This window comes from Trichosurus vulpecula, chromosome 6, assembly GCF_011100635.1.
Source record: "Trichosurus vulpecula isolate mTriVul1 chromosome 6, mTriVul1.pri, whole genome shotgun sequence".
Taxonomy (NCBI): domain Eukaryota; kingdom Metazoa; phylum Chordata; class Mammalia; order Diprotodontia; family Phalangeridae; genus Trichosurus; species Trichosurus vulpecula.
Window position 1 is genome coordinate 14,890,575 of NC_050578.1, and position 12,078 is coordinate 14,902,652.

At 34.2% G+C, this 12,078-nt stretch overlaps 1 protein-coding gene across 1 annotated transcript in view; it reads right to left on the reverse strand.

Annotated features, from left to right (window-relative positions):
* FBXO8 (F-box protein 8) overlaps positions 1–12,078 on the reverse strand; it is a 54,181-nt gene that overhangs the window by 26,039 nt on the left and 16,064 nt on the right. Inside the window, exon 3 of the mRNA XM_036762569.1 lies at positions 9,808–9,934. Coding sequence (XP_036618464.1) covers positions 9,808–9,934 — 127 coding nt within the window. The remainder of the gene's footprint in view (positions 1–9,807; positions 9,935–12,078) is intronic.

The following is a 12,078-nucleotide window of genomic DNA, read 5'->3' on the forward strand; positions in this document are numbered from 1 at the left end:
TGCCCGTTTGAGGGCAGGAACTATCATAGGAGTTAATATGTAGACATCCAAGTATATACAAAATATGCTCTCAAATACACAAACGAATTTACAATCTCACTGAATTTGATATTCCCCATAATGATGTAGATCAGAACCCATCTCTGCCTGTCCATATGGTCCCTGTCCTCCCATAAATTTATAACAGGAGGTTCACTCAAAGTCCTGGAATCATTCCTCAGTTTCTTCTAGCATTGCAAGGATACCAGCGGAGCACATATGTTGCCCTGCCTGTTCTGCCTCTTCTCTCATACATGAGCCTATTTTCTTTTCTTATGATAAATGCATCTTTTACTGCTGTCCTTCAAAGGACCTTTTAATGGTTATATACTATAGCTTATGTCTAGTAGGTGTTTCTCCCTAGGTGGAGACAGTGCAGAGAACCGAGCTTGGAGTCAGGATAACTCGAGATCAAATCCAGCCTCTGACACTAGCTATGTGACTCTGGGCTGAAATTCACTTAACCTCTGTTTGCCTCTACTTCCTCATCTGTAAAACAGGGATAATAGCATATACCTCCAGGGTTGTTGTGAAGATCAAATAAAACAATTATGGTAAAGAGCTTAGCATGGTCCCTGGCTCGTAGTAAGTTCTATATAATACTAGCTATTACTATCATTATTATATTCATTTCCAGTTCTTTGGAAATAACTATTCAATGTTTCACAGTTATGCAGCAGTCCTCATGGAGATGCTTGAGAGTCTAAGAAGGGCCTCAGTAAGCAAACGCTTACTTGCCAAGCGAAAAGAGATGGAAGCTAAAGGCAACAAAGATTTAGAATATAAACTTATCTGCAAGTCTAAGAACCTTATTTCAAATCATTACTCTGCTATATATGACATAAGTGATCTTAGGCAAGCAAAAACCTCTTTGGTCCAAGTTTCCTTATCTGTAAACACAAGCCTGATAAATAGATATTCAACTTTCAAGTACACTTTTCTTCCACAAAGTATTTTAAATGTTTTACCTAAATGCAGGCACAAACCAAGTATGCTATTAGATGAAATTTACTTTTTGCACATCTAATAAGCAGGTGAGAGGCAATCCAGTCTACAGGTTGTATAAGACTACAAATGCCTGTTCTTTTTACTTGATAATCAGAGTAGCACTGGTTGAGACTTCTTTGTGTATTGTGAATGGTATGAAAAGTTTTCAAAATACCACTGAAGATTAATGTTGATGGACTGAGGCTCTCTTCTATATGATGGTAAGACACGGGTTATTTGGCATAAGGAGGAAGTCAACAAAGTTTAATAGGCTAAGTGTTACTTGCCCAGATTTGTTCAAGTAAGAAGTTGACGTTCTTTCTGCCTTTATGTTCAGCATCACTACCCTACCCCCCTTTCCAATCAAGGGCATATAAATCTATAATTTGTTTCTTATTTTAGTTTTATTTTGAAGGATTTTTCAGTCATTTGAAATACGTGAAACAGTTTTATCTTTATTAAGCAAGATTCACATCTGCTTCAATTGGTCTTATTTATTATACAACAAACATCCTAAACATTATTGTGGTAGTCATTGGAAAAGACAGTAAACATGTTGATAAGACAAATTCATCATCAAGTCTGTAGTCTACCTACTTACTTCAAAACTTGCCCCTAGGCTTCTTATCATCTCATAGGTGTGTACTCCATATTGACGCATATTACAATACACCTGGGCCTTCTTATCCTTTGCAACTTTTATCTACATTTTCCCACAAAATCTAGATAGTGGATTGAACCAACCTATGGCAGGCCTTTCCTTTGCTCCTTTAGTATCTTGAAGGTCCTATGTAATACATGGGTTACATCTGTTTTTAGCTCAAACAATAGTTAAGATCTTGAATGGTCTAAGTCACTACATTAAAAATAAAGTACCTTTTAAGGTATCATACATTTTAGGAAGCTGGTTTTAGAAGAGAAGTACTTTACTCCTGTTCCCCCAAAAGGCTCTGTTCTTTATTTTCACTGAGATTCCCAGGGATGGATGGAGTAGACCTCCCCCCATCCCAAAAAAAGCAGTGTTTTCTTGCAGAGATGTGAAGAGATGAGGGAAAAGGGGAAGGAGGATAGAAATGTCAGCTGTGACTAGCAAAAAGTGAAGTTAACAATTCAGACCTACATTCTAAAGAATTTATTAGGCAGTATATTATTATGCCCATTTTACAGATGAGAAAATAGGATTAGTAAGAAGAGGCTTTTTCAAGATCACAGAGTGAGTTAGCAAAGCTCTTGTGTCAATATCATTAATATTTATATTTAGATATTTCAAGTTTCATTTTCATAGATAAGTAATGCAAACATAGTGGTTGTATTCTGGATCTCTGAAAAAGTGCATGCCTTATAGTTTGGCAAGGTACCTACCACCACTTGGTTAACAATCCCACTCTACATGCAGGAAAAGTACCTATGAGGGGAGAAGATACCTTGAGTACTGATACTATAAACCTAAACAATTAAAGTGACAGCAAATGGTCCAAGGTAGCAGCTTGTCAGGAATGGCAGAATACCCCTCTACGCACAAGAGATCTATTCTGTCCTGTCTTCTCTAGCAGACTGCTCCCTAATCTTGTCCTTTCTATTGGTTGTTTCCTTAGTCTCTATAAACATGCCCAAGTCTCCCCCATTCTCAAAAATCCTTTGCTTGATCCAATTTTCCCCACTATCATCCCATACCTCTCCTTTTTATGGCTAAACTCCCAGAGAAGGCCGTCTACAGTAGGTGCCTCCACTTCCTTTCCTCTCCTTTTCACAGGCTAGCTTTTGACTTCATCATTCACTCAAAACCGCTCTCTCTGAAGTTACCAACAACGTAAGTGCCAAACCTTTTCTCAGTGTTCATCCTTCTTGATCTCTCTATAGCCTTTATCACCACTGATCACTCTCTTCTCCTTGAAGCTTCCTTCTCTTTAGATTTTTGAGACACTACTCTCTCTTAGCTCCTTCTACCTATCTGACTACTCCTCAGTCTCTGTTGGATCTTCAACTGGGTCATACCCACTAACCATGGGTGTCTCAGAGGACTCTGTCCTGGACCTTCTTCTCTTCTCCCTCTATACTATTTCACTTAGTGATCTCATGAGCTCCCATAGATTCAATTATCTACTTATGTAGCCCTAACCTCTCTGTTGATCTTCAGTTTCACATCACCACCTGCCTATTGGGTCTCTCAAATTGAATGTCTAGTAAATATCTTAAACTCAACATGACCAAAATTGAACTCATTATCTTTTCCCCAACCTCCCTCCCCACCCCCGCCCTTTCCAAACTTACCTATTACTGTTGAGAGCAGCAGCATCCTGAGTCATCCAGGCTTGAAACCTAGGTGTTATCTTCAACTCCTTACTCTCTCATACACCATATTCAACCTGTTGCCAAAGCCTGTCAATTTGACCTTCATAACATCTCTTGCATATGTCTCTCTCTTTTCTCTGACACTGCTACTACCTAATCACTTCACACCTAGACTATTTTAATAGCCTGCTGATTGGCTTTCTGGTCACAATTCTCTCCCTATTCTAGTCCATTCTCCACACAGCTGTCAAAGTGATCTTTCTAAAGTTCAGGTCTAACAATATCACTCCCACCCTCTACTCAATAAATTCCAGTGGCTCCATATCATATCTAGGATTAAATATAAAATCATTTGTTTGGCCCCTCTCTCTCCCTTTCCAGTCTTCTTACACCTTATGCCCCAACTCCATTCTCCTACCCTAATAATCCAGTGACACTCGCCTCCTTGCTGTTTCTTGAACAAGGTACTCTATCTCCTGACTCCAGGCATTTTCACTGGCTCCATCTCCACCTCCAGGCTTCCCTAGATTCCTTGAAGTTCCAGATAAAATCCCACTTTCTACAAGAAGCCTTTCCCAATCCCTTTTAATTCTAGGGCTTTTCCCTTTGTTGATTATTTCCAATTTATCCTGTTTGTGCATACTTTTTGCATGTTTTCTCCCTAATTAGATTGTGAGCTCCTTGGGAGCAGGGAGTGTCTTTTACCTTTCTTTGTATATCAAGTGTTTATCCTAGTGCCTAGCACATAGTAGGTGGTTAATAAATGTTTACTGACTGGTACTAAGTAGAGAAGATATAATTTGTTAAAAGCAAATTAAGCTTTCTTTGAAATACATTTAAATAAAAACATCATGTGTCTAATCCTAGGACCTCTTCACACATTTATATAAATTTGTAAACAAGTACAGAATACAGAAAAGAAAGAAAAATAACTAACTCAAGCCAAAAGTTTAGGTTTTAGAAAAGTTGGAAAAAAACATATCAGAAATATTGAACTAAATTCATCTGAGTCTCACATAAAATCCAAATCCATTAAGGTGGTCATTAAACTCAGATCACTCTTATTCTAGAAAGTATGTGCTTTTAAGGACTGTGCAATTTTTTACTCCTTAGGAGATGAATGAGTCTACTTAATTTTCAGGAATAATAACAAAATAAAAAAAAAGAATCATGCTGTTTAGCCTTCATTAATGTCATGAGATACTTAACATCAAATCATTAGATAAATTATTCAGGCCATAGAACCACACTAGAGACTTTAGGGAGGTCTCTTCACAAAACTTCCTTTGGAGTCCGGTTAAGTCCTAATATGACCTTCCATTTAATATGACTACCCTGAGGGTAGTCCACTGGAATAACTGAGTGGCTATGCATAATGATGTTTTGGTATCCAAGCATCGAAGGCCATTGAGTGACTTAATTCATGTGGAACTGAGAGTATACCATTAGATCAAACTTGAGGAGCAGTTTTCTGACCTCAATATTCCCACCACAGTCAATCTGAATTATGAATTATCTTACTCATACTTATTTTCCCAAATAATTCCCTACTTATGGTAAAAACTACATAGTAAAGAAATAGATCAATAATTAGGCATTTTACCTGCCTCAAATGCTAAGCTGTTATGAAGGCAAATAAAGGCAAATTAGTTCAAATGAGTTACAATACCATCAATTCATGTACTTTCAGAAGGAGCCTACCATCTTCAAAATGGGGGAGAAGAAGGGGGAGTTGGGGAGAGGGAAAAATATTTTTCCAACTTTTAAGTCCAGAGATATACAAACACATATGTGTGTATATATTTACACACACACACACATAAATATAAATAGGACACACATTTCATTGCTAAAGTATTGGCCTCCAGGTGATGAATGTGTTAGAGTACAAGGTTACAATCTATATCAGTGAAGTTGAGGACTAATACTTGTGAAACCATGGAACTTTTGAAGTATTGAAAATATGAACACAAATGGCCAATTACATATAATATGTACATATTAATGTGTAGCAATTATTTATCCATCTTCTAAGGAAAGCAGAAGCAATTCTTCAATAAGGTTGTTTTGCAAAGAAACTTCAATCAATAAACATTTCTTAAGCACCTATTGTGTACCAGGCACTCTGCTAAGCATTGGTTTAACATTGTGCTGTTGCCTTTAGGGCCAAAAACACAGAAAGATTCTATATCTGGAATATGATTTAAAAGAATAAGTATAAAAAATTAAACTATGAATAACAGAGATGTTCCTATATTTTGTGACCATGTACTACCATGATAAAAATGCAACATGTGGAAATATAACTGCCTTACTTTTTCCATTCTAACCATGTGAAGACAATTAAGTCATAATATTAGATGTATTTTAGAGAGTAGAGAGCCCATTTCCAAAGAAAGACAAACTGAAGAAAATGCATAATAGTTCTATAAAAAAAATACCATGAAAATAAGATAATCAGCTTCTAAGTTAAGTAATCCGTTTTCATGTGTTCTCATTCAGGTGCATTCCAAAAATTAACTTAGTAAAGAAGATAAAACTTATTGTATATAGAAAAAAGGAACAAAATGTTAAAATCGAACCATGTTTACTATCCATTTTCAGATAGTACATTATTAATACGACTGATTATGGAGTGACTGTGTCATGGAAATGTCTATACTAAATAAAGCATAAGGAGTAAATCATATTGGTAGATAAATAAAATTGATTTTATCTATTATAACACTGCCAATGGTATAAACATGACAAAAACAGTCTTTACATGCATGGGGGATATAGGCTAAACATACAGTTGTCAGCACATTCCTTTACTAGAATGTGATCATCTGCCACAAAGTACACAAGCTCATGCACGTGAGTTCACAATGCCATGCATAAACAACAGCGTGCTAGATACTCCTACCACAAAGTGTGTAGATGCTCTCCCCCACCCCGTGAGCCACCGCCAGCTCTGGAGCTGTTGCTGTGGAGTTTGGTTACCCATTTCCAAGACATGAACGGTGTCCTTTGGAGAATCTTGTTCCCTGTGGCTGTAAGTATTCTTATTTTTATATTTTAATCATGTTTGCTACCAAAATGTAAAGTACATAACTGGAAAGTTTGGAGTAGACTTTTGTAAAAGTGGAATATTATTAGACATTTTATCCGAAGCTCTCATGATAAATGCCATCAATGGAGGGTTAACTTTATGTCCATAGATTTAGATGGATGCAATTATTAGGTAAGAATTTTTCTAAATGAGAGCAAATATTAGTCTCCAAGAGGTACATATTGATTTCTAGCTCTTAATGGACTTGGTAATATTCTTACAAATGACCAGATTAACATATGAATATAGTTTGATTTTGAATACTGTAGTATTTAACACATTTTTAATAAAGAGAAATCTTCACTTATATGATTTTGAGTTGTAAAACATGACCAAATTTGGATAAATCATATTAACCAATAAAAGCGGAATATAATAGAGATGAAATGACTAAGATGGTTCCCTTCCTAAACTAGACTAAATATATTTGGTACAGAACCTATTAAATTACTAGCGTTCATAAAGCCATGGAGTGAGAATTTTAGGACTGAAAGAGGTCTTGCGTGGTCATATATTCTAGCCCAGTACCCAGAGATAAGGTTATGACGCCATTCCATAGAAATTAAATCATTCTTGAATGCTCTGTGAGGCACTTAAATTTAGGGGAGGAAGTAGAGAAAATTAAAAATACAGCCAACTCTCAATAATAATGGGGGACAGGATGGATAAGTAAAATCCAGATATTCTCCCAAAAATCTCATGTTAATAAATTTCATTCTCCTCTAAACTTTGTATTAGAGTTATTAGCAAGAAGTAAAACAAACTCAAATTTTACCTTCTCTCTCCCTTTGAAAGGGTCTAGTTGAAGTGTTAACAAGTACTATTCTGAACTAGACTGGGTGTATATGATTGTAAAATGCAGGAAGAATTAGATTTTTAACTAAGATTTTCCATAGCAATTTAATTTATGAGGATCTTCTATCTTGGTGCAAGTTATGAGGAATAATAATAATTCTTATTTACATAGTTCTTTAAGGTTTTCAAAGTACATTCCTTAAAATGTATGGAGGCATTATCGATCATCCTTATTTTGCAGATTAGGAAAATGAGATTCAGAAAAGTTAGATATACTGCCCTAGTTCATAGATCAGAGCTATAGCAAATGAAGAAATAGAACTTGAACCCTGGCTTTCAGATTCCCAATCCAACCCTCTCTAGTGTATCATACATACTACACTCAAGGGAAGACAGAGAAGAACCTGGTTTCATAACTCCTTCAAAAAATGAGTATCCAATAGCAAAGTGACAGTCACTTACCACATCAGTATCATTTGGTACATTGGCTTTTTCTCTTTTGAACATTTACTATTCAAGCTCTCACCAAGTTAAATTTGCTTAGTCTGTAAGATTTACAAGTTGTAGGGTTTGGGGATGACAGTTTTATTTAACATAAACATAAACCACGATGACCTGGTGTGATAAACACAAGCCTGGGACTTTGAGAGCTGTGTCTTCTGACTGTCAGACAACTTAAATAAAGTTCAGTATCGATCTCTGCCTCAGTTCCCTTTTAGTAAAATGGAGGTAATGATGACAGTATTGAACTACTTCATGGAACTGATACACAAGATTGAAGCAGGTGGTGGATTTTACATGGCTCTGAAAATATAAATTAGTTTTCATTTATAATAACAATCATTAGCTAATTAATGGAAAATATGCCTGGTAACTAATCGCATGTAGCCCTTGGTGATTTGAAAAAAATGTAACTGAAGTACAAATGATTTATGTCCCTTGCACATAGTGGCTATACCACAGTGCAAGATTGTAACGGAATAGAATTGGCACTAATTAGCATTAGCTAGCATTGAATATCAAGTAGTTATTGTTATTATGTTTATAAAGAAAATTGAAACAATCTTGCCTGACACCAAAACAGAAACAAAGTTGTACAGTGAAAGGCAGTAAAAGAAAGTTTTCCGCAGTGAAGGGAGCCTACGGCAACTCAGCAGAGTTTTAATTCACAGTTTCGATGCATATTTAAAGACTGATCATTTTGCCTCAATAGGTCATGAGATTCTAAAAGGCAGTCATATTGATTTCAAATGTATAAAGACTATGTATATATATTTTATGACACTCTTAATCCTTTAATTCTTTTACATTCACAGTAGAACTCTTAAACTATGAAAAATGGGAAAGGCCAGCACTAAGAAGACAATTTAAAGGTTGCTGTATCAAAAAAACAACTAAGTTTGTTTGTTCCAAGGGAACCTAGTAGCGTATCTCAAAATGTATAATAACTAACTGTTATCAAGGAGTTTCACTGTATTTGTCACATAATGCAGAAGAAAGTGCTTCATACAAAAAAAAAACCTCACGGAAAATAAAAATTTGTTATTTTGAAAAGAATGTTATTCTACGTATTACTTGGCTTGTTCCTATAATCAGTATTTTCACATATTCATATTTTTTAAATATCATTTTTTCTTGAAGGCTTTTAGAATGAATTACTTTTGATAGAGTAAAAGAAAAAAAATCACATTGTGCAACTTCATGTTCCAAACAAAAAAATTAGAAAAGTTACTAAGTTTAATACATCTTTAGAAGATACTTTGAACGTCTGGTAAATAATTCTTCATTATCTTAAAAAAAATAAGAGAGATTTTAGTTTTAGGTAGTGAAAAAAAAAAAGAAGAAAATGCAAACAATTAAGTCATTATTTTCCCACAGAAAATGTTGTGATAGGGAAAGCAGATATTAGGGTTCTAATGGAAATTATAGGTCTAGAATCTACTCTCTTGTCTTTCAAACTCTGCAGTTTTGCACCAATAAAAACAGGGAAAAGTTAGAGTATGTATTTTATATCTGGATGATTTTCTTTATACATTATTTAGAAAAAGAAAACCAGATGATAAAACTATTATTTAAGAAAGATACTTATAACAGAATTCATTAGTATATTCTATAGATATAGTTATATAGTTAATGGCAATATTTTGAAAGTTAGCCATTTAAATACATGTCCTTTTACTACCTCCTAAATAAAAGCAATTCCTTCAATTAGCTTATAAAGCTATATAAGAATAAAGCAGTTTATGTTTCTGTTGTTAGTAACAGAACTTTATGAAAATGCTTCTTGTTCATATCAGGAATATTTTATGCTCTTTAATTTTAATTTTTCAATCTGAAAAGCCAGTATATTACATACCTGATATATTAAGACTGTCACACAAAGTATGTGTGAACTAAGTTGCATACGTGATGTATCGAAGTAAGAAAAACTGACCATGTTTATAAGGCAGTAACTTCATATTTTGATTTCACAATGTTTAAAAGGGTCATTTACAAATATTTGTAATTTTATCTGCAATTTATTATATTGCAACGCTTATACATGCAGCAGCAAAGAAGTAATAAAATTACAACTGTTACTAAAATTCAAGTCCTTCACTTACCTCATCTGGGTTGGCATTAAAGGTGAGGCTGCCTTCATCCAGCTGCATATACAGTCTTCTAAAGGAAAATCCTAGAGGTGGGTTCTTATTGTATATGGAACAGTGACCCCAAGTGGATTTGCACAACCTATAAAAATGAAAGTAAATCAAGCACACAGAAAAATGCTATAATTTAAACTTGCATACAAATGACAATGTATGAAAAATCTATGTTACAAATTTAACTTTGATAATGTTAGTTTCCCAAAAGCTTAAAGCTTTACATTTTGGATTTTATTTTTGGTATTTTAAAAGAAAAGTTTATACACAGGCCTTGAGCTTAGTAATACTGCATTATTAAACTTAGTTGAGATAAAAATCTATCCAATAAATATGTAGAATATAATCAGATAATACTGTCTAGGTAAGGATTTGAATTCCCTCCTTTTTTCCCCACTACCCAGTAACAGATCATATAATGAACAATAATGAGTATAATCACAGTAATTTGTTTTAATATATCTTTTGAAACCTTTTAGAACTTTATCACAGAGCCAGAAAGTTATAAAAAAGTTTTCTAAAAACCTTTATGCCAACATTAGCTCTATTTCTCCTTAGAAATAAATATTTTTGTATTTTTTTAAAGCCAAAAATATATTTAACTTGAGAGTTGTTTTCCAGTTGTGTAGGAAAGAACAGGATCTTAATTATGGCAAAGAAATAATTTCCAAATATGAAATTAGGATATGGCCAAGATGATAGAGATCAACCAGGATAACATCTAATGCTATCCAGACAGAGGCTGCTGAGATACATTTTGATATAATATTCACCATAAAAGCATATTTTAAGGGACTAATTTATGAACCCGCTTGTATAAAATTCTACAATTTGTTTTATCATATTGCCTATAATGAACATATACTCAAGTACAGTTTCTCTTAGACTCAGGTCTTATTTCTACCAGTACAGAGGAAAAAGGAATAAAAGTATATGATAGTCTTAGCGTAAACTTTTAGATACAATTTATAAAAAGTAGAATATTCTGATATTTTAAAAATTTTACTTTTTTAAAACCTCCAAATGAAGTATTTGATTCCCAAACCAAAATTATGTTGTCCTACTTTGACTGGCCACTGTTTTAAGGATTCTCTCTCTGGCACGCTCTCTCTCTCTATATATATATATGTGTGTGCATATGTATATATGTGTATATATAACATGTACGTGTTACATATATATACACACACACACACATATATATATATGAATACACACAGTTTTATTCAAATGAGTAATGTGTGTGAAACGCTTTGTAAACCTCAAATGCTGCGTAAATGTTGTTTAGTTGTTTTTAGTCATGTCCAAATCTTTGTGACCCAATTCAGAGTTATCTTGGCAGTTATTGGAATGGTTTGCCATTTCCTTCTCCAGCTCATTTCACAAATGAGAAAACTGAGGCAAACAGTGTTAAGTGATTTACCTAGGGTCACATAGCTAGTGTGTGAGGCTACATCCGAACCCAGGAAGAGGAGTCTTCCTTACTCCTAGCAATGGGCATATAACATACAAATGTTAGCTATTTATTATACCATATATGTTATTTTATATAAAATTATTTAAGATATCTGAAAATCCTCTAGAAAAGTCCTGTTCTGAGGCCTCACTGTGACAAAGAAAGTGACCGTGAATTCCTCAAGATTGTATCAGTAAGCATAGGTGAACAGGTCATACCAAGCTGGGAAGGCTTTTATTGCAGGCCCTACTATTCTATGTGGTAGAGAGGCTCATTACCAGGGGCTTGGCCACCAAGTGATGATTTTTTTTTTCCAGTCACAGATACTCATGAATAATGGTATTAATGTTGGAGGGATTGTGACTGGTGTTAGTGGCTGGAATACCAAAGCTTATGAAAACATGCATTTGATAAGCATTGAAGCATAATTATTCAAATTAATGACAAAATTTAAACTGATATTTTATTAAGGGCCTGTTATGATGCAAAGCATATGTGGTTTAAAAAATAAAAATAAAAACAGTCCCTATACTCAGGAACATAAATTCTACTGCATAAGTATACACATAAAAGTTAACACAAATATTTTATGAAACACATATATTCCAAGAACCATAATCAAACAATATATAAGCCTCAAATCAAACGATGAATATAATTCAATACTTGGGGAGAAAACATATAGACAAAACTATCTTTGATAATAAAAGTTACCAAAACTCAGATTTTAGTCTCAAAAGGGAAAGAAGCATTAATTAAGCCATTATGGGTTTAGA